Source organism: Amphiura filiformis, chromosome 18 (genome assembly GCF_039555335.1).
Source record: "Amphiura filiformis chromosome 18, Afil_fr2py, whole genome shotgun sequence".
NCBI lineage: Eukaryota > Metazoa > Echinodermata > Ophiuroidea > Amphilepidida > Amphiuridae > Amphiura > Amphiura filiformis.
Genome location: NC_092645.1, coordinates 58870894 through 58895981, shown reverse-complemented (window position 1 = coordinate 58895981; position 25088 = coordinate 58870894). Strand labels below are relative to the sequence as shown.

Here is a 25088-nt window from a genome sequence, read left to right as displayed (position 1 = left end):
TGCACAAGTAGATCCGTGTTTTTTTAATTTTCATTTCCTTTTAATGAAAGAATTAAGGTTTTCCACTGCACGGGGGCCACAAGGGTGATACTAATTTTAATGCTATATTTTCAAAACGAATACGTGTTCCTGGTTGGCTCTATAGCGATTTCACAGAAAAGGTATTTGTAGTGCAATGCAGCGTCGGACTCTAGCTGAGAGCGTAGCCTAAGTCATTCCGGACTCCAAAAGGGCTCTCCATACACAAATGAACAAACACAAAGGAGGGTAGTCTCCTCCGTGACCAGCTTGATTTCGATGGAGCGGAACCAAATTGGCTGCGGAGGAGACGGGTCATTTTTCCATGCAAATTTTTCAGTGTCAGCCGCCTGGTCACGCTCTGCAATTCACCTCTACAGATCAATATGCTCCTTTTTAATTTGCAACTTTTACAATGCACCAATTATACTAGTATCAATCAATATCTTTAGTGCTTTTAGTGACAAATGTGGTATCAAATTAGAGCTTGCAAGATGCTTCACACAATTTTGTCAATCATATCGTCAAAACATTAGCAAATTTAGATTTACGACGGGTTGTAATAGAGGTTATCCACTTTACTCATGCGTGACTTCTAACAAAAGGCACTGGTTCCCGTAGCATTCCTCATTCAAACTAATTCAATGCACGACCTCGGAGTTACCTGCATGACTTTGGCGGGCTATTTTGAAATAGTCATGGTTGCACATGCAGGTACTTCTTTTGAAAGTCCTAAACAAGGTATAGGAGTCGCTGGTAGGATATGCAGCTTATAGAACACGGATAACCTCTATAGTGAGGACTTTTTTGTGTGTTAAGTTTATCTTGGGCCCGAGTTACTATATTGGGGCCAGTGGCGTAGTGTTATAGGCTCACGGGGGGGGAGGGGGGCACGTGCCTTCAATCGATTTGAAAATTTAAAAAATCTCATAGGAAAATTGCCGAAAAACGGCTTGTGCCCCCTCCCCATCAGATCCCAATGGATGACCCACGCTACGCCACTGCCCAAAATAATGAGCCGAGTTAGTGTGTTTTGGCCCGAGATAGTAACTCGGGGCCCTGAGACTTTCTAACTTGGGGTCCGAGTATCACAGGGCCCTGACATACTATATCGGACTCGTGAGTTACTCTGGTTGGGCTTGGACTTATTGTCTCGGACTTACAAGTTACTATCTCGGGGCGCGCCCCCGGTGTGTTACATGTAAGCTCGGTTTTTATTAGTTCAAATCGAGTAGGGGTTTAGGGCCTCGGATAATGAGCTTCCATGAGTCTGACGTAGAAACATATTAAGAGATTTATAACCTGGGTATTTGTTTTGTGTGTTGGATTGGTTGTGTGCTGTAAACGATTTTGGTTACCATTTCATACATCACCATGATCACGTGCCGCCCAAATATAAAGGAAAAAACGAATCTCGGAAATGTAAGCATTTCAGTCAGGTTCTGGAACATTCCACTCATTTTTTTGTAAAAACACACGGTAGGCCCCCGGGGATAGGCCTACTCCATGAACTTAATGAAGTGCAGTGGCGGGGGGGAGGGCGAAGGAGGGCCTGTGTTGGACGGAGGTCAAGGATGAGGGAAGCCTGTGTGGGACGCGCGGGATACCGTAAACGTTCGCGTAATGGCGCACCTGGACTCCTTTGCTTTGGGGTAAATTTCATGTGCAAATAGAGAGCTCCCTCCTCTGAAATCCCAACAAGAATTAACGTTCCGTGCCCTTATTTGCTGGTGGGAATTTTACGGGAGGACACTTTTAGGTTGTGCCTAAAATTCCACTACCAAGGGAGCACATAGCGCATACATGTCTGAAAGCATATGTACGAATTAATAAAAAATGATAAAAAGAATCTTTGATGATTTAGTAGTTTTTTTTCTCATGTTTTCTACAGCCTTTTTTGTCTACCCCACCGCCGCTGGATATCAAGCCGATCACACATGTTTCGTAGGGCAGAAATTCTCCGCTAGCGGTGATCAATGGCAATGGATTCTGCCCTACAAGCATAATGAGAGATGCCAGTGTAGGAAGTTCGTCTACGGTGGAGTCAATCCAGTAGTATCTGACAATGAATATTTCATCATTGATGAACCATGGCTACTGGTGGATGCGGTTGATATCGAATCCGCCATGTTGGTTCTTGGTTGTTATGATCAAACAATCCGTAAGTACTCTTCTTTATAAAAAAACGATGGAAGAGAAAAACAATGAAATAGAAAATATAGAGGAGCATCCAGATTCCGGTCTACAACAGTGGAGGCGGAAGCATTAAAATTTAGGGGAGGGGGAGATCGGTGACGAGTATTTTTGTTCCAGTTTTACTGAGCCTATTATTGCGCGCACAATTTTACCATATTTGGGCCAAAAACACGGTGTTTTTGTGCTAAAAAGGAAAATGCATGGGGAAATTATTCCTTTTTTCTTCTTCTATAATGGTTTTTAGGGCGACTGTCCCCTTGCACAAATTGCAAAGGGGAAACGACGCGACCCGAAAAAGCAGATAAACATCCTCAGGCTCATGGCCCTCTCCTGTTGTATTTGTTCATCTGTGTATGGAGAGATCTCCACCGGTTTCAGGGCGTATAGTTCATTGAAAACACCGGACTGCTATTTATTTTCATATTGTGCACTAATGGATCGATGCGATTGCATTGGAAAAAAACCCTATTACATAATTCATAACAGTTACGTAATCAGTCGATCCCGGGGAGAGGGGGCACTTCAATTTGAAATGGATATAGGTGTAGGGCTGGCACTTTCGCACTAAGGGGCATTCGGTGAATAGAGTGCCCTCTCAAGAATATCTACTCTCTGTATCCTTGGTTGAACATATTGTAACGTGATGTGATTGAATGTAATGAAATGTAATGTAATGAATTGTAATGTAAAGAAATGGAATATTATGTTATCATGGATATGTAGTGTTGATGGTTTTTTTTTGTTTTGTTTATATTGTCTCCTATTATGATGTCGTTTTTCTTTTAATTGTTTCAGCAATTGATGCCATGGATCCGTCTAATGCTCCACACATTCCTTATGTCAATTACACAGGTAAATTAATTATCGCGATTCACAAAACAATACGCTGCCACCGGTTGTTCTTGCTTGTCCAAATTGTGACCTCCAGGGTCGACATCACTTTCCTAGCCACCATTTAATAGATTTTCACACGAGTGTGATCAAGCAGAACTCTAGTCAACCGATATCTGTATTGTTGTACAAGGCTCACTCAGTTATTTAGGCAATACAAACGATCGAATTTGGTGTTCATTTGCACCTTTTCAATGTAAAATTAATTTTCTCGGCCAAATAAAAAACAAATCCTAGTTTTAAACTTAAGCGTGAAATTCAGTCATTTAGTGTAAGATTTTCGATTTTTATAGACTTCAACTCGGCCCGCGAGCTTTTTTGTTTTTGTTTTGATCAACCTTTTAGCTTTTCAAAGTAATATAGTTCGCTAATGAAGGATTTCCCCCAACTTTCTATAGCACATCACCGTCAGCTATATATCATAGTTTCGTCAGAATTTCGGGTTTGATTGTATCATTTTTCAATTCCGACTACCAATTTTGTCAAAATGAATTCGCGAATGTACCCATGGATGAATGATTATGCAAGCCACAATAGAAATATCGACCATTTCTGCTGGTTATATTAGAAATGAAGTACTGGTTGGACATTTTGGCAGTCGCAAGTGAAAAAAGGTGAAATCAAAACGGATATTCTGACAAAACCCACACGATGTGCCTTACAGAGCTGGGAAATAGCTTTCTTTAGCAAACTATATTAGTTTGAAACGCTAAAGAATGAATTCCGAAAAAAGCGCGCGGGCAGAGTTGAGGCCTATAAAAATCAAAAATCTTGCTCTAAAAGACACAATTTGATGCCTAATTCTAACACCAGTAATTTAAAAAAATGTATATCCAAGCACTATGTTTTAACGGACATTTGTGAAGGAAAAAGATATTGCTTTATATATATTTGACCGAGAAAATTAATTTCATAGGAAAAAGGTGTATCTCTGAATTGTGCTGATTTCAACATGCATCGATCGACTTTTAGTGCGACTATGATATAACAAAAGAACTTGTGACTAAAGTTCTGCCTGTGATAATAATAATGCTGAAAATTGAATACCTGAGTGGAAGAAGGGCCCAACTCCATTTTTTTACAAAAATGAGTTAGACCCAGCATTTTATTGTCAACAGACTGTTCTTCCTTGTGTATGAAAGATGAGCCAAAATCCACTCTCTAAATAGTCTTCCACGTACACTTAATCATGGTTTTCGTGGAAGAAAGGCCCAACTCCATGGAGTTGGGCCCTTCTTCCACAAATATAGCGTTAAAGAGGTATTTTGTTCATCCATGAAATCTGCTTTTCACTACAATAAACTTTCTTGCTAACATATTACACAAGTTCTACTTGTGCAATTAATGGTGATTACCTAATTTCTGTAGCTATTTAGAACACAGAACTGGCACTTGCAGTATATTAGTGGAAGAAGGGCCCAACTCCAGCTCGTATTAAGACCTCTACCGTTGCCATGGAAACATCATATATAATTTCGAATGTATGTACTATTGTATGTTCATGTATTACAGGTCCCCTGAAGATAAAAACGTTCTGTCTATAAAACTTTTCCAAATATTAAATTTTTTCTTAATATCTCAAAAACAGTTTTGATGGAGTTGGGCCCTTCTTCCACTCAGGTATTCAATTGCTCCACGAAGGATTCGGTGCGATCAATAGATAGAAAATGGATCTACTACATTTATTGTACACTGTTTTTAGAGTGCATTCGCGTGTAACATAATTATATATATACTGCGCCAATAAAGTATTCTTACAGTTGGAAAAATAATCCCAATTTCAAAACTGAACAATATTTGGGTAAATTTTTTTTAATAGATGCACTATTTAATCCTGCACATTATGACACCACATCGAATCCAATGTGACTTCAAGAAGCAAAGTTACAAGCATTTGATTAGACGAAGGTCCAGTTTTAAAAGTGACAAACTGGCCTATTCAAAACTCCACAGACTAGACATCTGGTTTGAGAGTGGTGAATGGCTAATTTATGCGTTTGGCTTTAATTAAAAACAAAAGGAATAAAAGAAAACTGAAACAAAAGAACTGACACATAAAATGAAAGTTATGAAAAATATAGAGAAGTAAAAACTGAAATAAAACTGTTTTAAATAACGCTTCATTGAAGAAACTGTGTTGTCTCTTTGTTTCGCTTGTTGGAATCTTTTTACGCCTTGTATAGGCCAGTTTGTCACTTTTAAAATTGGACCCTCGTCTATTCAATTGCTTGTAACTTTACTTCTAGAGGTCACATTGGATTCAATGTGGTGTCATAATGTGCAGGATTAGATAGTGCATCTATTTTTAAAAAAATTTACCCAAATATTGTTCAGTTTTGAAATTGTGATTATTTTTCAACTGTAAGGATACTTTATTGGCGCAGTATAGTATTTAAACACACAATGACATGTTCCTGTGTTGTATTCGTATTACGCGGGCTTTGGATATCGACATTTTCTCATGATGCACTGCATATTTTGGCCTCTCCCCAGCAACCGCTGGAGGCGCACTATATTGTGGATCGACCGAATTAAGTTCCGATATATATATCCAAGGGGTTGAATTTCAAAATTGTTCCGATTTGGTTAAAACCTATTCTAAAACATTCCTCTCGTCATAAGGGTATAAACAATATAATCTCGTGGGTCAAAACAGATGGAGTTTTCAGTATTTTTTTAAATTTTTTTAGATTTCTTGAAGACTTTGGAATACTTTAGGGAAGTTTTATACATATAAATAACTTTATTACAGAACATTGATCACTTCCAAAATTTTTGTGGTACTCTAGGGGTTTATCACTCAGAATCTCACATGTTAAAAAAAGGGCTCCTCCTTTCCTCGACACTGTTGGAAAGACCGAAAGTTACTTACAACATCAATTTTACATTCATCATCTGGACGAGAACCAAGTATTTTATACGGCCTATTATTTTCTTTACGTCTTACTTTTCCGATATAGACGAATCCAATTTCACACATTCCTACACCTCAATGGCAGCCATAGCTGGGTCGCCCCTTAGGTCTATCCCACCTAAAATGTGAAATGTGGCCTTGGTGGGGATGTTTAAACTGCATTCCATCACCCGTGTTACACGTAGACAAAATAATGATGGAAGTTTACAACACAATACAATTCAACATCGATTTTTAAGTGGATTTAATCCACTGAATTGGGCAGTAACAACACAAGTTTGGTGCAGACCCAGTTTGGTGCGGGACCCAGTAATAATGGCCGACTGAATTCTGACCATCACTTAGCTCGTTGGATTCGTCTATAGTTGTGACCTGATCAACGAAAATGATGAAAATACCGTTAAAGTTGCATTTCAGTTATGAGCTGATTTACCCGTTTACCAATAACATCCTTACGTTCTTTATTGTTTAATTCCCAGCGTTTTCAAGAATAACCGGTCTTTCTTATGTTGCATTAACTTTTCGATGGCATTTTAATAAAAAAAATTAAGCTGATTGACAGTTCTTTATTGAACAAATGCAGAAATCTGAACATATTGTCCTCATTTTCGATTGATCGGGTCACAATTCTGAATCTGGAACAGCAGTCTGGTTATCATGGTTATAAACTAAATTGTCGTGCTTTGTGTTTTCTTATAGATTGCAATTATCATCTTGGAATGGCTAATCGAGAAATCAGTGATCACCGTATTATATCATCATCCGAAAAAACTTATTCAAAAAGATACAGTAGTCGTGCATACTACGCGCGACTGAATAACGCATGGGGTGGCTGGAGACCGGAATCATCTGACAACAGTCCGTGGATTCAGGTATTCCATTTCGGTTCTCTACTGCGGTTTTGCGCTCAGTCACACGAGGTAGCTTCTTGTCATTGTGGCACATAATTGATAACGAAACGTATATATTTGTTGCGGCGAAACTGACCAGTGGCGTAGCGTCATAGGGGCACGGGGGGAGCAATCGATCTCAAATTTTAAAAATCCCATAGGAAAATGGCCGAAAAACTGCTTGTGCCCCCCCCATCAGACCCGGTGCCCCCCAATCATGGTCGGTGCCCCCCCCCCCTAATATGATGACCCACACTACGCCACTGAAACTGGCGCTGCGTCTGTCGCTATTATATGAGTGATAGCATCTATATCTCAAATTATTTGCAACATGTTCATATCGCGTTGCATATCAATGGATAGCTACTTTATTCTCCTTTACAATGACACCACATTACTTTGAAACAGTCACTTTTTTCACGGTTGAAACACGTCTTGTGAATATAGTTGGTCTCAAACAGAATGTGCCAAATTGACCATTATTCCGTGCTCAAATAACACTAGTCACTAAACCTAAAATAACGGTGGTCACACGTTGCTGTGAGATGGCATTCCATTCTTCAACCAAATTTTGTTGCAGGTCATTCAATGAAGTTACATTGGCTACTTTGGCACGCATAGCACGACCAAGTCGGTCCCACATGTGTTCAATCGGGTTGGCTGATGGCAGGCCATTCTATTGTTTTACTGCTATATTCTGTAGGTAGTCGTTGATTACCCTGGCTCTGTGGGGGTGAGCGTTGTCATCTTGGAGGATTGCATTAGGTCCCAGATTGTAAAGATATGGGATTGCAGCTTGCTGCACAGAATAATGGTCAATTTGGCACATTCTGTTTGAGACCCCATTACATTCACAAGACGTGGAATTAGTCTTGAAAAAGGTGATTGTTTCAAATGTGGTGTCATTGTAAAGGAGAATAAAGTAGCTATCCATTGATATGCAACAGGATATGAACATGTCACAACATGTCATTATTTGAGATCTACATGTTTGAAAAAACTTTCCAAATTTTTGTTAAGGAGTTTAGTACATGGCGCTATAGGTTTGGGGTATTATATTGATACATTAGTGGAACCAATGTTTTTGGCATTACACTTAAAATAATAAACCTAGCTATGAGTCCCATGAGGTGTCGAAGGTCATAATAGGTACAAATTTAAAAATGGTCATGTACTATATCGTCAGCCTACTATGTACGCTATAGCTAAAAGTCTTTTTTTTTAATTTGAGAATAAAGTACAAAATAATGGTTCAAGCATGCATTTAAACATATTTTATTCACCAATTTTTGCACAAGAACAAATGATAGTGATACAAATTAAATGGAATAATCTGAAATGATGAAATAATGATGCATGCTTGAACCACATTTTGTACTTTGTTCTCATATTTCGGCCGTATCACATAGTTTGTTGCTAAAACATAAATGCTTAAATCTAAAATTCAGTATGTACTTAGTGCTACATGTACTTAGTGCTACATGGTACGGAAGGACCTAGCCACATGAGTTAATACATAAAGGTACGAAATCAAAAGAAGACGATGTATCGGACGGCGTAACACGGTTGCCAGAAGATACATCAATTGATATTAGGAGAGAGATACTGATCAGTATAATCAGGAAACCTTGCTTTCGGGTTACACACGGGTGTGTGAGCCGTACGGTGAAGCTGGACCTGACGACTGTTGATATGAATCAGCGTCATCACTGCCTAACAACAGTGCCTTCACTATTCATTTTGAAGCACTCGTTTGATTTCTTTACAGATCTACATTGGGATAGTTAAAGCTGTGACAGGAATCATTACTCAAGGGCATTCCAGTAGTTATGGTCGTGTTCGTTGGGTTGCAACTTGTTACATCAAGGTCCAGGTTGGTGGACGTCATTTACAGTATCTTACTCATAGCACGAATAACACAAAAAAGGTAAGTACGGGGGAATACAGTTACACTGAGAGAACTAAATTAAAGATCACAAAACTGCGGTGTGAGAGCATGGTCTTGCCTAAGAGGTGGACAGTGTATTATAAGGGTCTGTCATGCGCAGACAAAAAGGTCACTATCAATAGGTAATGAGCTACACCACATTTCGCCATAATTCATTCTAGAAACGCTTGCTGTTAGAATAAGAAAAATTTTAATGCTAAATTATTGCACATTCTAGGGAAGCGTGGTTACTGTTTTGAAATAACCGAGTGAGAGGGTTTTCAAGAAAATATTTTTCCTGTCAAAACTGAAGCATCCTCTGTATAAAAGAAAATATGAATATTAACTGCACATCATATATAACTATTCGTGATACCCAATTGTGGCATATTTGAGGTCGTTTATGAAGCAGAGAATTTTATTTAAATTTTATATACGCCAAAATATTTTTTTTTTTTAGCAAGAATAAGGATAGAAAAAACGTTAAAAAATCTATGTATAAATAACATTAGACCCGGCAAAAGATTACTGTTTCGTTTTTATGGTATTCTAATCTTTTATTTCCCGAAGAAACATTTGGGGTCTAAAATGGATTTTTATGTAATTGATAAAAACATCGAACGTGTATACAAGAAAAATGGTAGGTTTTTCTCTATAGTATTTTACTGACCATGGAAATGTACTGAGACACAAGCACGTGTCAAAATCGATATAATGTATTGTCCATATAGACGCCCAGTTATCATGCTTATCGTTGATTTTTTGTATAAAACACGCAGTTAACAACAATTGAGCGCTAATAGTACACATAAATGTTTTTATTTGAAATATAATTCCAAAATATGGTACGTTTTCTGCCTTTGCTTGTCACGTGGTAGGCCTATGTTGAAGTTGCGATTATATCTTCGAATAAGTTCCAAATGAATTCCAACAAGACAAGTAGCCGAGTGGTCTAAGGCGCTGATGGGTTTATAGTGTGCCCAAAGCAGTCCGCAGTCCGCCGCCGTGAGTTCGAACCCCGCCTCCGCCAAACTTTAATGAAGTAAAATTAAAATTGAAATTTTACTTTTACTTTTAAAACATTTCATATTGGGGAAATGTGACTGGCAGAATTTATGGATGGCGTGGAGTGGTGTGGTAATGAGCTAGAGCTTTTCATGACCAGATGCGCTATACAGTACCTTTCTCAGATTAGGTCCTAAACAGCGGCTTCCGCATCCCGGCAATACCTATGAACATTGTGGTCGCGAAAACCTACAACTGCGAAATGTTATTATTTATTATTATTATTAATACACATTTATAAAGGGCATAAACGTATAAAAACATCTCAATGCGCTAACAAGCAAATAAACAAAAGCAACAATAAAGAGTACTCATTACATTGCAAGATCAAATAAATAATATGGAATAAACATGACAAAAGTTACACAAGGAAAGCTATTCTATAGGTGTGCTTTTAGCTGCGATTTAAATCGAGCAAGAGTGGGTGATTTGCGGATGTTCCGGAAGTGCGTTGGTTAATTCTGGCAATTCATTGTCTTTCTTTGCAGAACTTCATTGCCAACGTTGATAGTTCCAACTATGCTACTATCATGTTTGACAGTATTGTTGAGACCAGCGTGATACGAATCGAACCTTATACGTGTGGCGGACATGGATGCGAGTTAAAATTAGAAATTCTCGGATGTGACAGCAATGCTTATAATGGTAAGTTAAATTATCATTCTTCTTGCGGGTGAAATCTAAAACCAGGAGATGGTTAGATCTCGGGATGCTTTTGAAAAGCCACTTGGGTAACAAAATGGTATACCTATGGTAAGGCGATCATCAACAGGCTGTGAGCCCGGGGCTGTGAGCTATTTAACTGCTTATATAACCCAATATTTATCACGCTTTCGAGTACAGTTCTGTCTGCAGACATAATGCCCTCTGGGAAGGTTCAGGGATATTTTGATAACAATACGCAATCTATTGAATACCAATTGGATGCATGCTAATTTCCAATTACCGTATCTGCCTTTAATGCCAATGCAGATGTGTGGAAAGCTGTTGTTGCACTCGCTCCTCATCAGTGGCGTAGCCAGGATTTTTAAGAAGGGGGGGCAAAGGGGAAAGACAAATTCGCCTTATCAAAAAGATGGTCTTGGCAATTATTTTGTCTGAAAAATGCAACTGACGCCGGTCGTATATAACTGCGTGTCCCGTCATTAGTTTTCACCTCTAGGTCTATAAAAAGGGTTGAAGATAAGGTTTCAATAAGAGGAAACTTTTTTCGCGACGACCCCATGTGAATAACTCATAGAAATGTTATTTTTGCCTCCGAAAGGTATAAGCCATCATGCGCCATTATTCGTGATTCCTTTTTCCAATGACGGCACCAGCCGAAATGTCCGTATTCCAAAATGTAATTCACCTTTTCGGTAAATCCCATAAGCCTTTGCGAGTACACCTGAGACCTCGTCATTTGACGTCACGCCGATCTGACGTTTATCGATCATCGATACTGCGCATTGCAAGTCGGCGTGACGTCAAATGACTAATTCTTAGGTGTACTCGCACCTCTGTACGGTCAGCGAGCACACATACGCCATTGTCATTTGCTTTGATTGCCTCTACGATAGTCTCCTACACAGCCAGTTTGTGTCAGTCGGTCTGACACTCGTCGATCCTGTATGTTCGTGATAGCCACATACAGTCTGGCCCGAGACTACCTCCACGAGGGTCTACACTGCGCTATTTAAAATCTGAATTTTGGTCACTTTTTCAGCTCAAGACGCACGCTAGTTTCTCAGTACGCAAACTAACGACGATAATATCTGTTGAACATTATATGTTCAAGTGCAAGGAACCAGATCTGGTTTCTTTATACGAAATCATTTACGGGAGATATTTATCATTTTCTACACCGGTATCCAAAGATTTATCGTCTGAATATCAATCGTGCATAGCACATTTACGTGTATCGATCCCGTGTATTCATTCCAGTGTCTCTTGTTGTATAATGTAATTATTAACCGGGCGATGTCGGTGTGCGGTAATTCGCGATAACTTAAGTATCGTATTAGGCACGTCAAACCGAGGCTCGTATCGTTTATGGTCGTTATACTGCGCAGGTTAAGACAGCCAATAGGAAAAGAACTTTTGGGACTTTTGTTTTCGTTTCTCTACTTAGGAGGCCAAAGGCAACACGTTACTTTTGTAATGACCCTCATAAGTCTAATTTATAACGATTTTAGTCGATTTATAAATAGAAATCGGTGTAATGACCCCAATAGCGAAAAAAGCGTGTTACTTTGGGCCTCCTAAGTTGAGAAATGAAAGCAACGCGTCGCTCTTTTTGTATTGGCTGTCTTTACAACGCATTGCTTTTGAAAACAACGCGTCGTCGCATACATAATGGCCTCAATACAATAAATGTGCACAATGAGTGACCATGTTGGCATCGATGTGCGCATTAATTAGAGAGGATTCTGGGATTTGCTGAAATATCGGCAGTATCATCAAATTGACGAGCCGCGTTCAGTACCGTGTCCAAGTGCGAAAAATTGATCCTGTCAAATGATTCGTCATACATTGCTAGAGACTGGGACACTGAAGTATTTAAAAATCATTACTTCTCCTTTGATGAGCGTACGATCACGGCGTATGGGAATCACAACCTCGTCCCCGTAAGAAAAATTAATCCTGTCAAATATGATTCGTCACACATTGCAAGAGACTGGGACACTGATTCTCATTAATTTTACTTTTTAAATGTAATAGGGTCGTGCATCGAACCTTTTGGAATGGAAAACAATGTTATCAGTGATAGCCAAATTAAAGCTTCTAATGGTAAGAATGCGTACGAGGCTCGATTGTTTAATGACAAATACTGGGAACATGATTATCGGAGCGAGCTATGGATCGAGGTGACGCTTTCTACACCGCGTAATGTGACAGGTATCGTGCTGCAAGGTGGTGGTGGTTCATCAACAGATGGAAAATTGGGTGACCCAGAGAAGTATGTAACCACTTGTCAAATTGAATTTGGCGGTCATTCAGGACCATTGCAGGTAATCGTAAAAACAATAATTACCTCGAATTATCAATAGTTTCAATGTGTTGATAGTACATAGAACAGTACAAGTGATATATCAACATGGAGTATTAGGGTAGCTACCACTTTTTACTCATACCGATAAAAGGAAACATATTTCAGACCTAAACTCTACTGGGGTCTAAAGAAAAATATCATGAGCTTTCTTTACTATACCAAAATCTGAACTTTGATGGAGTAAAGTTGGAATGTCAATCAGGTCATCCATGTACCTTTAACAGTTGTTTTTAGTTTGATATCGGGTAGAACATTTACAAATTGAAGGCCGAAGCATGTTAAATGTAACAATCGAAAACTATTATATTGAAGTGGGTGGAGTCTTTAGACCAGTCTGGTGTCAAATCGAGTACGTGTACTGAAGACTTGTCTAAAATTGTATTCCAGTTATCCAGTAACACGCTAGATTTAATCTTTAATATATGATTTACCTTTTAACTACAGCAATACGATGCCAACTTTGACGGTATAACTCCCGTCATCATCACCTTCGATCAGCCTGTGCAAACCAACAGCATCAAAGTATATCCAACGGCGTGTGAATCCACAGACAATCGTCCCAAATGTCGAGTTCGGATGGAAATCTTCGGAATATGTGAGCCGATCTAGTATAGTAGATCGAGGAGGACATCCCGTCTGCGTAATCATGGTAACGTGGTGCACATCAGAAGTTTGATATAAACAGAGAGCGATATTACGGATCATCTGTGTGGACATGGTGGAGCACAGTATAGACTAATATACGCCAAATGAAATTGTAACTAAAAGTGTTTTTAAAATAAAATTTATTTAATGCTAATTACCTGATTACCTTTTTAAAATAGCCAAGTGGGAAGCTTTTCAATGAAACATTTATTGTGTAAAAAACTGAAGCATCATATGTATAAACGAATATATGAATATTAACTGTGCATCATATATAACGATTCGTGATACCCAATCGCGGAATAATCTATCTGGTTTAGAAGGCAGAGTATTCAATTTTAATTTCATATACGCCAAAATATTTTTTGAATTGAGTGAAAATGAAGACTGACAAGATGGTGAAAAATCAAGATAAAAATTTTATAGAGCCCACTAAAGATTACTGTTTCGTTTTTATGGTAATCTAATCTTTTATTTTCTGAAATTAAATTTGGGGTACTGTGTGGAATCGTTATATAAATTGTGAAAACCCAGAGCGTCTTCACAAGAAAAATGCGATGACCACTTGCAGCGAAGTCAAAATCGATACAATTTATTGTGTATGTATGGAGGCCCCATTGTCGTACGCAGAAACACACACTTTTCAACAATATAGCTAGAGCTATAAAACACATTAATGTTTCAAGTAGGTAAAATCCCAATATATTGTACGTTTTCTGTCTTTGCTTGTCATAATATTGTTAATTATTATATACCCGGTATGTTGAAATTGTGTATTAAGCTTCAAATTTCAAAACGGCTACTTATGAATCAGGTGGCCGACTGGTCTAGCGCATAAGTTCGATAGCCATGATAGCGGCACGGTGAGGTATAGGTTTGAGGCCCTCCTCTCCTCTGCCAGACTAGTTTCCTCTTTTGAAAATTTCATTTTAGGAAAATGGGGCTAGGCGAAGTTATGTATGGCGTAGGGTGGTGTTTGGGTGGAGTTGCACGTTCGTGGTTCCAGTTGTTCAACAACCCTGTTCACACAAAAACGAATTCAAGTTAAAATTTGCCCAATTTGACTTCAAGCTTTGTGTAAACGAGATCCATGTAAATCCAGGTGAACGCAATGAAAAAGAGTTCTTTTGACTATTAATGCAGCGATGATTTCAGTTCCCGAACGGCGATGTGGCTATTAAGGGACCGCCCAATATTTACGCCTGAGGCGAATGGGAGTTTTAAGGGGGGAATCTTTACTTGAAGAGATATATTGAAGTATCGTATCAGATGTTAAATAACGAGCCGTTCGGCACCATTTGTGTAATTTCTCTCTCTATGGGTCAGATGGCGCAGGATTGTGCTGCTGTGGTCTTCACAAGAGTACGACTTCTACTTCTATCAAAAGCCAAACGTGTTGCACCATACATTCCGTGTGATGAAATGTTCTTTACATCATTTGTCCAAGATGTTGATGGACGTCCCCTTCCACGATGGCCTTCCACGGCTCCTTGAAGAATCTGCTTCTCAACTCCACCATCCTTTCTTACAATGTGGCCAAAGTAGCGCAATTTCTTCTGTGCCAATCTTATTCAGGACCCAGATATTAATTTTGTCTTATTGTCTTTCCATTTAGAAGAAGGCCTTTCTTCTCACTGGCTTCCTTGATGCATTTCAGAAAGGCCAGCAGTTCCTCTCTACTGCTGCATATTAGGGCGGTATCATCAGCATAACGTAGATTTGTGATACTGCTACCGCCAAATTTGACTCCACCAGTGTATTTTATCGGGACTAAATTATAGGCGAATCAGGCCGTAGACATGTAGAGATGTTTTGTTCACCCGGGAGTCTGAGCTAGTCTGATTTGCTAAAATGGTCTGATTTGGCCCGGGGATTTGGCATGATTTTGATCGATTTTAGGGGTCTGGATATCTCACCAAATGTCAGGGACCATTAACGGATGAATAACTATAGTTGTCACACGACTGAATGCATAATATTCCCTGCTTGATGGTAATGGTGCGTTTCAGCAGAGAAAAATACACCTAAATTACATGAATTGAGTACATTTTAGGCATTTTCTCTCAAAAGCACCCACTTGAGTGCTTTCTGTAAATAATATAATTATGTATATTGATGGATTGTAAAATTAAATTCTGTAATAGGTATAGAGGTATTTAATTTTGTTGTTTATTGTTTATTGATTGAATATGGAATTCTAACTATTTTTACTTTTAGATTAGAAATTAGATAAGATAAGAAAGATAAGAAATTAGACATAATACAGTAAGGTTTAGAAATGTCTAATATAGTAAGATTACAAATTAGATATAACAAAGTAAGATTAATTGTTTAATCTATTGGATTCAAAATTGTTAATCTAAGTTTGAATTTGTCCTCAATCGCAATCTTATAGATTAACTGTTTAATATCAGACATTTAGAGAGTTGATTACCATGATTACTTTCAGCCAAATTGTAAGATATGCTTAGACTAAAAGGACGCCCTCATTTATTCTAAATTGTCTGATTTTCACACACAATTGTGCACCTAAGTCCTATTTATACCCTAATGCATTAGCGTCTTGAAATGTGGGGTAACAATCGGCCTGAATTGTCAAAACGTGGCTAAAAAGAACAAGAAATGGGTCATTTTGCGAAAGGTGGGGACGGCACGTTCCCCCCAGGATTGATGCCCATGGAGTTCAGTCTTACACATTATGGTATAAAAGTGCTCTAATTGTGACAAAATCTATGGATTTGTACTTGACTTGAGGATCCCGCGGTAGTAATTACATCCGTTCTATACGTAGACATTCCCCGTTCACATGCTTGTAACTTTGCTTGTTTGTCGCAGCATATCAAAATTCGTAAATTATGGCATCTATTGAAAAATATAGCATAGTTTAGTGTTCTCTTTTCCAAGTGATATATTTTCCAAATGATTGTTTAGTTGTAAAGTCATGGGCTCTTTTACCAGTGTAAAATACTTTTTGTGCACAGTTATATTATAGTCACGCGGTAGGTATAGCCATCACGTTTTAAAAATGTAATAATAAATTCAATTACGTTTCCATGGCAACAATCACCATATTATAAGCATGTATTGGTAATCCATATGTAGAAGGATTTAAGCTCATGATCTCAAAACAAAAATATTTGCCTCCGTAATTTTCAGCTTTGTTACTACACCATTCGTCAGCGGAATGCCCCAATCGGGCACTTTTGAAGTGTGGCGTAATATCGGGTCATATCAACAGCATGAGAAATATTTGGACTAAAATATGAAAAAATATTTTGAGCTTAGAATTTGAGCGTGATCAATATTGTATTTATTATGCAAATAAACAATTTCAATGGACCGGTAGCTAACCTTTTGTTGACCATTGAAGGTCGCGCATTTATACATGAATGAACATGAAAAGAGCTCTAGGCTCATGTGTTACCGTGAACATAGGGGAACGGCGGGTAATCCCACTCTTGATATTGGTATGGTTTATTCTATCTTACGTTGTTTTAATGTGTAGTAATAGGCTTAAATGAAAATGTGTTCGGGATTACCCCACTCTCCCCTATAGTTTCATCTTCATTTACTTACGTCATTCAGCCCGCTGCCTTGAAAATTAATTTCGTTTCGAACGGGAGAAGCCCGAACTTTACCAATACAATTCAACGAGTGTCAACTTGTAATGTAATAATTATTCTCTTCGAATGGAGTTAAACTTGTTTTTGCAATAGATATGCCCTTTAACTCTTCTCTCAAACCAACGAGGCTCCATATCCAAAAATGTGGACTTCGTCCAGGTCAACGTTATGGCCCGGTGATTCGATATGGACGTGATTAGAGACCTTTGGCGAAGTCTCCAAGCACTCTTAATTCAAGAGTGAACGATCGGGTCATTCCGCTTATTTATGTATAACATTCGGCCGAAGCCAGGCTAAACCCAATAGTGCTCAGAGGCTACTAAATTCAAGGGATGCCATCCGGCGGATATGACGGGACAGGGATATGGGAAGAGGTCCGATTTTAGATGCAGGAGGAAAACCGGAGCATCCGGAGAAAAACCTGCGAGGACGAGCATGGATCGGCAACCAAACTCACATGTGGCACCGCGGGGAATTGAACCCCGGCCACAGTGGTGAGAAGCGAGTGAGAAGACCACTACACTAACCCGCCCTCCCAAATATTTTTGTATTAAGATTAAATCACCATATTGAAGGGTTTTTCTAATTTTTAAAATGTCACATTTTAACTAGATATTTCTTTGAAACTAAATAAAGTTGAAACTTCATATTTCGTGTGCAGAATACATAACACATGGATATTTGATATAAATAACTGATTCTGATTTTTACATGGAAATTACATGGAAATGCTTTTGAAAAATGATTTCTATTAATATATTAAGATAGAAGTTTGGATCACAAATATCAATAACAACATTTTTCTGTGACCAATTTGACCTATGACCTTTCGAAATGCATGAGTACTAAAGAGTAGTATATATGCATAAAATGAATGTATGTTTTTAGTGCTAGTGGACAATTTGCCAAAAATTATCCCTTAATTATCATAATTTGTAGCAACTTCTTGCATTACACTTTATACAATACAAGGTTTCTTTATTTTTTCGATCATTTTAAGAAAAGGCAGGTTCCACGGCAACTGCCATTTATTATAAATATTGCTGGGATATTTGCTGGGAAATTATTCCTATGTTTGATATTGCCGAGTGATAAGTCTATCAAAACTTGTATAATATGATAAAATATCAATTAAAGTATAACCTGACATAATAATAAATCACTTCATGTCAAATGCAGTTTTCAATAAATGGCAAAATCTGCTTTACCTAATTGATAAGATTTCGCAGTATGTAATTATTTTCTTGAGTTGTGCAAGTCAAACTAGGGAAGAAAACGGAGGTAGGTACGGCGACGAAAAGACAAAACCTGCTCTACAGATTTCTTTTTGGCAAATGACCCCAGAAAGTTCAACGGGAACAAAATAAAGAAGGAAAGAAAGAAACTAATCATGAAATGTAAGAAACAGGAAGGAAGCTAAAGTGCTATTAACCTAGAGCAATTGCCACAAACGACTTAAGGGGGTACTACACCCATTGCCTTTTTTGCAGTTTTTGTGAAGAAATGAGAAAAAACAATCTTCTCGTTCTATTGGTGGCATCAGTATCAATGTAGCTTACATGCTTTTAAAGGTAGAAGCAAAAAAGTGGTACATGCCTGATGAAAATACCACATCAAATACGGAGCGAAGGTAGTGCGCAGATTCCCAAAACGAATATGTGACGGATCTACTTCGACAAGTTGAGCTCTATACAATCATAATGAAAATACGCCAATTCTGTCAAAAAGCAAGTGGGACAGAGTGGATAGAAACAGTTCCCAGATGAAAGAAATCATAGCAATTGGTAAAAGTATATAACACCATTTTGGAAATTATCATCTGTTGAAAGAGTTTTGTATGCAAAGAATTTAATTCGAGTTGCCTTCAATTCTACAGTGGCCTTCGATGGGCAAGATTAAAAAAAGGTATGCAAAATGAAGGTGCAAATCTTTTCATTAAATACTTAATTTTTGTTAACTTATATAAACTCTGTGTTTTGTGGAGCACCCTTAAGTGAGCTTGGATAAAAGGAAAACTTCGGCCTCCAGAGAAGATCTGCTCTGGTAGATCGTAACACTATTTGAAGCAATTAATAACAAAGTAGGTGCATTAGATTAAATCGCCCTTGGTATCTAAATTATCAAATCCATATCTACTTCATTGTTTATATCATCAATATTTCAACTATTACTCTCTTTGTTTTCATTTTCTTTGTCATTATTTTGTTGCTTAATTGGGTCACATACTATGCAGTCATAAAGCAGAAGATGAGAAAAGAGGTCACTTTGGTAGCGCTACAATGTCTCATTATAAAAATTAATCAATGCACCTAATGTGTTATAATCGGACCCACCTTCAAACGACCTATATATCGACTGATATAGACCGACATTAATGTTATCCCTCAAATACTTATAATTGCACTCAAGAATCAATAGACTATCAATGGAAGGGGCTAATTACAAGTTCTATTTCTATTGTAAATCATCGACCCAGGATATATCACACGCATGGTGATGCACAAAATGAAAAACGTTATTACTGAAAGTCGTGCATCCAGTGGCATCCTGGGGTGCCATTTCCGTAGCCATAGCGAGTACAAAATGGGTAAAGCTCATGTGAGTTTTATGCTGACTCTAAACCAAAGATCCCAATGTTTACCATGTCCCATTCATATAGAACATTATAACCAAAATACCAAAAATTGCAACGACAAAAAACCGAAACAGACAAGCAATAATAGTAGAGATTTATACGCCATTCCCTAGTTGTTTAAAATTCTGTCTGACATGTTCGAAACAACCTTTCATTTTCATTACTAGAAGCCGGGACCAGAGAATCCAATCCGGCAACCCCCGGTAATGACAAAATATGGGCGTAGTAAAATGTTACGGTATTTTCCGTAGCAACGGTTTAAATTATAGTCGATATCATCGACACGGGACATTAAGTGGAAGATTTACAATTCTGGTGTATAACGATTTTTTTTCGCTGCAACACTTGCAACCTCACCTTATAGGAAACCTGTACCAATCTGAGATCTCATTTATTTTTAAGAATATTTCCTGTTTTTTTCCAACAGCGAGGTTTTGCTAAGACATCAGAATGGAATTAAATGTTTCTTTCCTTTTTATCATTATGATCACAGGTCAGTATATTTTTGTGTCAAACTTAATAATTATTCTATATGGTGTTAAACTACACCAGGCACAAATAGAAACTCGTCAGTTATATTCATCCTTGCTGTTCAATAACTTGATAATTTTGGATTATTCTGCCTTGTGCCTGGTGTACTTATTTGACGTGGTGTCAAACTTAATATTCTACATGGGGGTCAAACGCCTTGTTTGACGGGGTGTCAAACTTAATATTCTACATGGTGTCAAACTTCTTAATTCACGTGGTGGCAAACTTGATCATGTTTATATGCTCCCCCTAACACTTTTTGAAATAAAAAAAAGGCCGTTTTAAAAGTTGCATCTGAGTCCATAGTCCGTTGGAGTCAACTCCTATGGACTCAGGTAATGTACATCTTTTTAAAAGACATCTTTTTATATTATGAACCGTTGTTATAGAACGCAATGATGCGTGACATTTTACATTTCGTAACATATTTTTACGATTTATTTCAAAAAGCGTGGTGCTAACTCTGTGTGATTTTGATTTATAAGCTCTTTTATCTGACAATTTACAACGCCTTTTCACACCATGAGTAGCCCCTGCGTAAAGCCCGATATTTTAAATATTTTAACCAAAAAAACTAGGCACATTAGTTCCCTAGACTTAACTAAAAGCGCAGATAACATTAGAACAGTGTACTTCGGTTATATTTATAAATGCGCTTTTATAAATACGCACGTGACTCATGGGCACGACATTCCAAGACCAGCAAGCGTGACCAAATCCTCATGCATTGACCACTATACAGAAAAGGATAAGAACTCTGTAGATAAATAGCATCAAATTTAGGTATTAATTGAATAGCAAAATTATTACACATGCGGGATTCCGTCTTTGTAATATGTTATCAAAAACAACATTTTGAAAGTATTTGACGACGGAAAAAATGTTTACAATATAATCACAAAGTTGAACAAAATATACAAATTTGATGCAAAGTAGTCTCATGTTGTTCCGCCTCTGCATTCAAATGTATAGAAAGACCACCCGCTATGTAGAAGGTCACTTCGAGACTTACTGCCTACAAGCTGTTATGGCAGCGCGGAGGTGGTCACGTGCGTATTTATAAAAGCGCATTTATAAATATAACCGAAGTATACTGTAGAACGGCTGTGTAAATTTTAAACGAGAACCAAAACTGTAGGCAAAGGCCATGGACTATCGCAGGATGTGGCGTTGTTATAAGAAGAACATTGTGAACGTACCTAAAACATTTAGTCACCATGTATATTCCGGTTCGGCTATATATTATCCAAAATGGCCGATCTTTGTTAGCAAATATTTGACCACATTTTTACTCTATAAAATGGCGAAAATATTGCATATAACTGAACACCAGCCAGCCACAAGTGAAACACTACAACTGTCTCATAGCTTGCCGTTTTAGCTCTGAAGGAATAACAAACTACATGCATTTTCCGTATCAGAATTCCTACATGCTTTCACATACACATTGATTTCAAATAAAGAATTCGAACTAGCGTGGTAAAAAGTTTGGGTCTATCTGTGGATCTGGATCTGGTTAAGTCGTACCATCGCCAACTTTGGTGTAATTAAGGTCTAGGTCGAATGTTCGCGCGAATAATGTGAGAGTGTGAAATATTACTTCATGAGCCGTCTATTGAAGCTGTGCAATGTTGGTGCTGATGTGATGTCTTCAGTCATAGTATTCCCCCGGGGTATTCCAGTTAGTAGTCGTGCGTGGGAAATAAGAGTACTTATTCTTGGTGTATGTCCTCGTCCTGGTGTCCGTTGCAGTCTGTAAGGTACGTGTCACGGTCGATGCCTACTAGTCCGTTCTGTATCTTGAACATGCATGGAAAGGTGTGCTTTTCTGCGCCTTTTTTGCAGTTTCTTGCGATGTGTGTCCCACCCCATAGCGTTCAGCATACTGGTAACGCTGCTGTGTCTCATGGTGAATCTAGCTGCTCTTCTCTGTATGCTTTCAACCTTCTTGATGTCTACTTGGGTGTGGTGGTCTCATGCATATGATGCATATTCCAGAATGGGCCTTATGAGCGTTTTGTAGGCGGCTGTGTCTTTGATGTCTTGGGTAGTGAACCAGAGGTCTCTTGAAAAAACCAAGTGTTCTGTTTGCCTTTGCTGTGCTTTATGTGAACCAAATCTATCTATGGTGCACGTTTTGAATTGGCTGTTGAATAAACTATGTGTATGTCATAGATATTGGCATGCTTTTACTGAACAGAGTTGAGCATTCGATCACTTGCACAAAATAATGCGTATAAACTATCATTGTTATTTACATTAGACACATCTCTCTATTGTGGGTAATATTGATAACGAATGGGAAATTGATAAAGTTTCTCATTACGGTGTGGCGTTATGTTGGTGTTTATGGGGCCGTGTGGGGTGTGTTCGTGTCACAGTTGTGTGCTGAGGACCGTTGTTTGTTTGTTTATTTCTTTTTTAACCCGGGACACTCAATCAGTTGAAAACACAATTAATCATCTGTTTTTCCTTGAGGACCAAGGAGGCTCGTTATCTATATGACTGTCTATATGACTGTCTATTTCTTGCTATTTTTCAATAGGCTTAAATTGTTGCTTTAGTTCATTTGTAATGTTTACACATGTCCCAATTTGTCCTAATTTCATATACTGTTATCAATCTTTGTCAATTAAGAGTGTTTGGTACCAAATTTGGTATAAAATTGGAGCTAACAAGATTCTGCACATGACCTTTAATCAAATTGTCATAACAAGATCAGGTTTTGATGTAGGATGGGTTACATACTTAATACATGCATAATAAGTACTGACTTTCCTTGTGTGTTGTGTTTATTTTAATTTCATGAACAGCTCATGTTATAGTTGTGGTGGACAGTCGCTATTGCATTCTTAAAGAGAGGCCCGATCCTTCAAGAGGCGGTACCCTGAGATGGTCTTTACCATATGAAGAGATATGCCTATGTCAACGTGTATTAGGACCTGTAACGTCGTGTCCTAAAAGGGAGAAGGAGTATGTAAATGGCGAGCTGTGGTTTGTTGATGATACGAGTCAACTTATTAATAATACAAATTGGACGAAGGATACACTTGATCAACTTTTGGACCGTATTGCATATTGTGGTAAGAAACTTATTTTACAACAACAACAACAACAACAACAACAACAACAACAACAACAACAACAACAACAACAACAACAACAACAATAATAATAATAATAATAATAATAGTAATAATAATAATAATAATAACGACACTACTACTACTACTACTAAGAAACCTACTAAAAACTACAAAAAACAATATTTGTCATTGATTAAAAGTGTGTCTTTTAATCATTACACTACAATTTGTACTCCAAGGGTTCATTGATTTTTTAAATATATTTATAATGATAGAGTAAATCCCTTGACCCTCTATAATTACTAAAAAATTATCCAGCCCCCTTACACGGTGGTGAACATGATTGAATCCCTAAATAGGGGAAGGGCGGTACATTTCGTCCCATGACGACAGAGACAAATTTATGGTTAGTTTAAAACAGAATTTACTTTAATCTGTTAATTTAGCTCACTTTAGCATCAAAATAACACATTTTTGTAACTCTCTGGGCGAGTCAGCGAGACGGCTTGGAAATTTTGGGAGGACATCTGTTCAAAAACTGACGAACGCTTTAGGCCGTCGGTACGTTTCTAATTTTGTGCCCCTACCCTGGTCTCCAAAAGCTACGCAACTGTAAGAGTATAGGCCTATTTAATATTGAAATGTTACTTTAAGATGCAATACTGAGTAGTTGTAAATAAAATAATTTCTGATATATCGAGATATCGATTAAAATCAGTGCACTTGGTTGAACAAAATTTATTGTTGGGGAAAAGCCCTGTACAATTTCGAGTTTTAAATAGGCCACTTAACCATGTTAAAGGAGTGTTTCGTGATCCTAGCATCCTCTTTTTATGACATTTTTCAGTACATATCCACGAAAAAGCCTATTCCCAAAATTTCAGTTGATTCCGATTTTGCGTTTGCGAGTTATGCATGAGTATGTGTATTACACTGCTCCATAGACAATGCGTTGTAATTTCGTTCTGGTGCACCAGAACGAAATTCAAATTTCACGATATCTTTGCAAAACGAATTAATCTGCAAGAAATATTTTGTACATAAACATTATGTAGCCAGAGGTTTCCAGTGATATAAAAATGTCAACTATTTTTGAGAAAACTGGGGATGGGGATGAGGCTGTGGATCACGAAATGCCCTTTAACGCATCTTTCTTCAACGTTTTTTTCCTTACTTTGAAATCTGTAGAAGATATTGATGAATGTACTTTGAGTACTGATGACTGTGACACAAATGCGGCTTGCACCAATACCGTTGGTTCCTTCATATGCACATGTAATGCCGGTTACAGTGGAGATGGAGTAACATGCACGGGTTAGTCTATTTTGTACCATATCACCATTCTATTTATTTCTAATACACCAGGCACAAAAAGAAACTCGTCAGTTATATTCATCCTTGCTGTTCCAAAACCTGATAATTTTGGATTATTCTGAAATATACATTTTGTTAATTGGACTTTGCTTTCTCATTTGACATCCTGTTCGTGAAAATTGAACAAGTATTGACCAAGATATGCGCCTCCAAACCCTGAAACCCCAAAATCAAAAGTTGCAATTTCAGCGATTTTCAATAGAAACGCATCGTTGTATTGCACACAAGCAATCAATAAAGCACACAATGTAACAGGCCCAAT

General features: G+C 37.9%; 1 protein-coding gene and 1 long non-coding RNA gene across 2 annotated transcripts; both read left to right on the top strand.

Moving 5' to 3' along the window:
* The first annotated feature begins 2026 nt into the window (after nucleotides 1–2026).
* Nucleotides 2027–6847, top strand: LOC140139534 (uncharacterized). The gene is made up of 3 exons (XR_011857156.1): nucleotides 2027–2179; nucleotides 3010–3066; nucleotides 6719–6847. It is a non-coding gene; the product is annotated as an uncharacterized lncRNA (long non-coding RNA).
* A 445-nt stretch (nucleotides 6848–7292) lies between these two features.
* LOC140139263 (lactadherin-like) lies at nucleotides 7293–13647 on the top strand. The gene is made up of 5 exons (XM_072161044.1): nucleotides 7293–7355; nucleotides 8678–8836; nucleotides 10390–10546; nucleotides 12602–12891; nucleotides 13377–13647. The coding sequence occupies exons 1-5, from the start codon at nucleotides 7293–7295 to the stop codon at nucleotides 13539–13541; spliced, it is 834 nt and encodes a 277-aa protein (XP_072017145.1). The 3' UTR covers nucleotides 13542–13647.
* The last annotated feature ends 11441 nt before the right edge of the window (nucleotides 13648–25088 follow it).

Bases quoted from the DNA above. Each gene is read 5' to 3' on its own strand.
- LOC140139263 (XM_072161044.1), top strand. From the start codon at position 7,293: ATGACACCACATTACTTTGAAACAGTCACTTTTTTCACGGTTGAAACA. The intron at 7,356-8,677 runs GTTGGTCTCAAA...ATTTCTTTACAG, and splicing joins AAACACGTCTTGTGAATATA to ATCTACATTGGGATAGTTAA. The intron at 10,547-12,601 runs GTAAGTTAAATT...TAAATGTAATAG, and splicing joins TGACAGCAATGCTTATAATG to GGTCGTGCATCGAACCTTTT.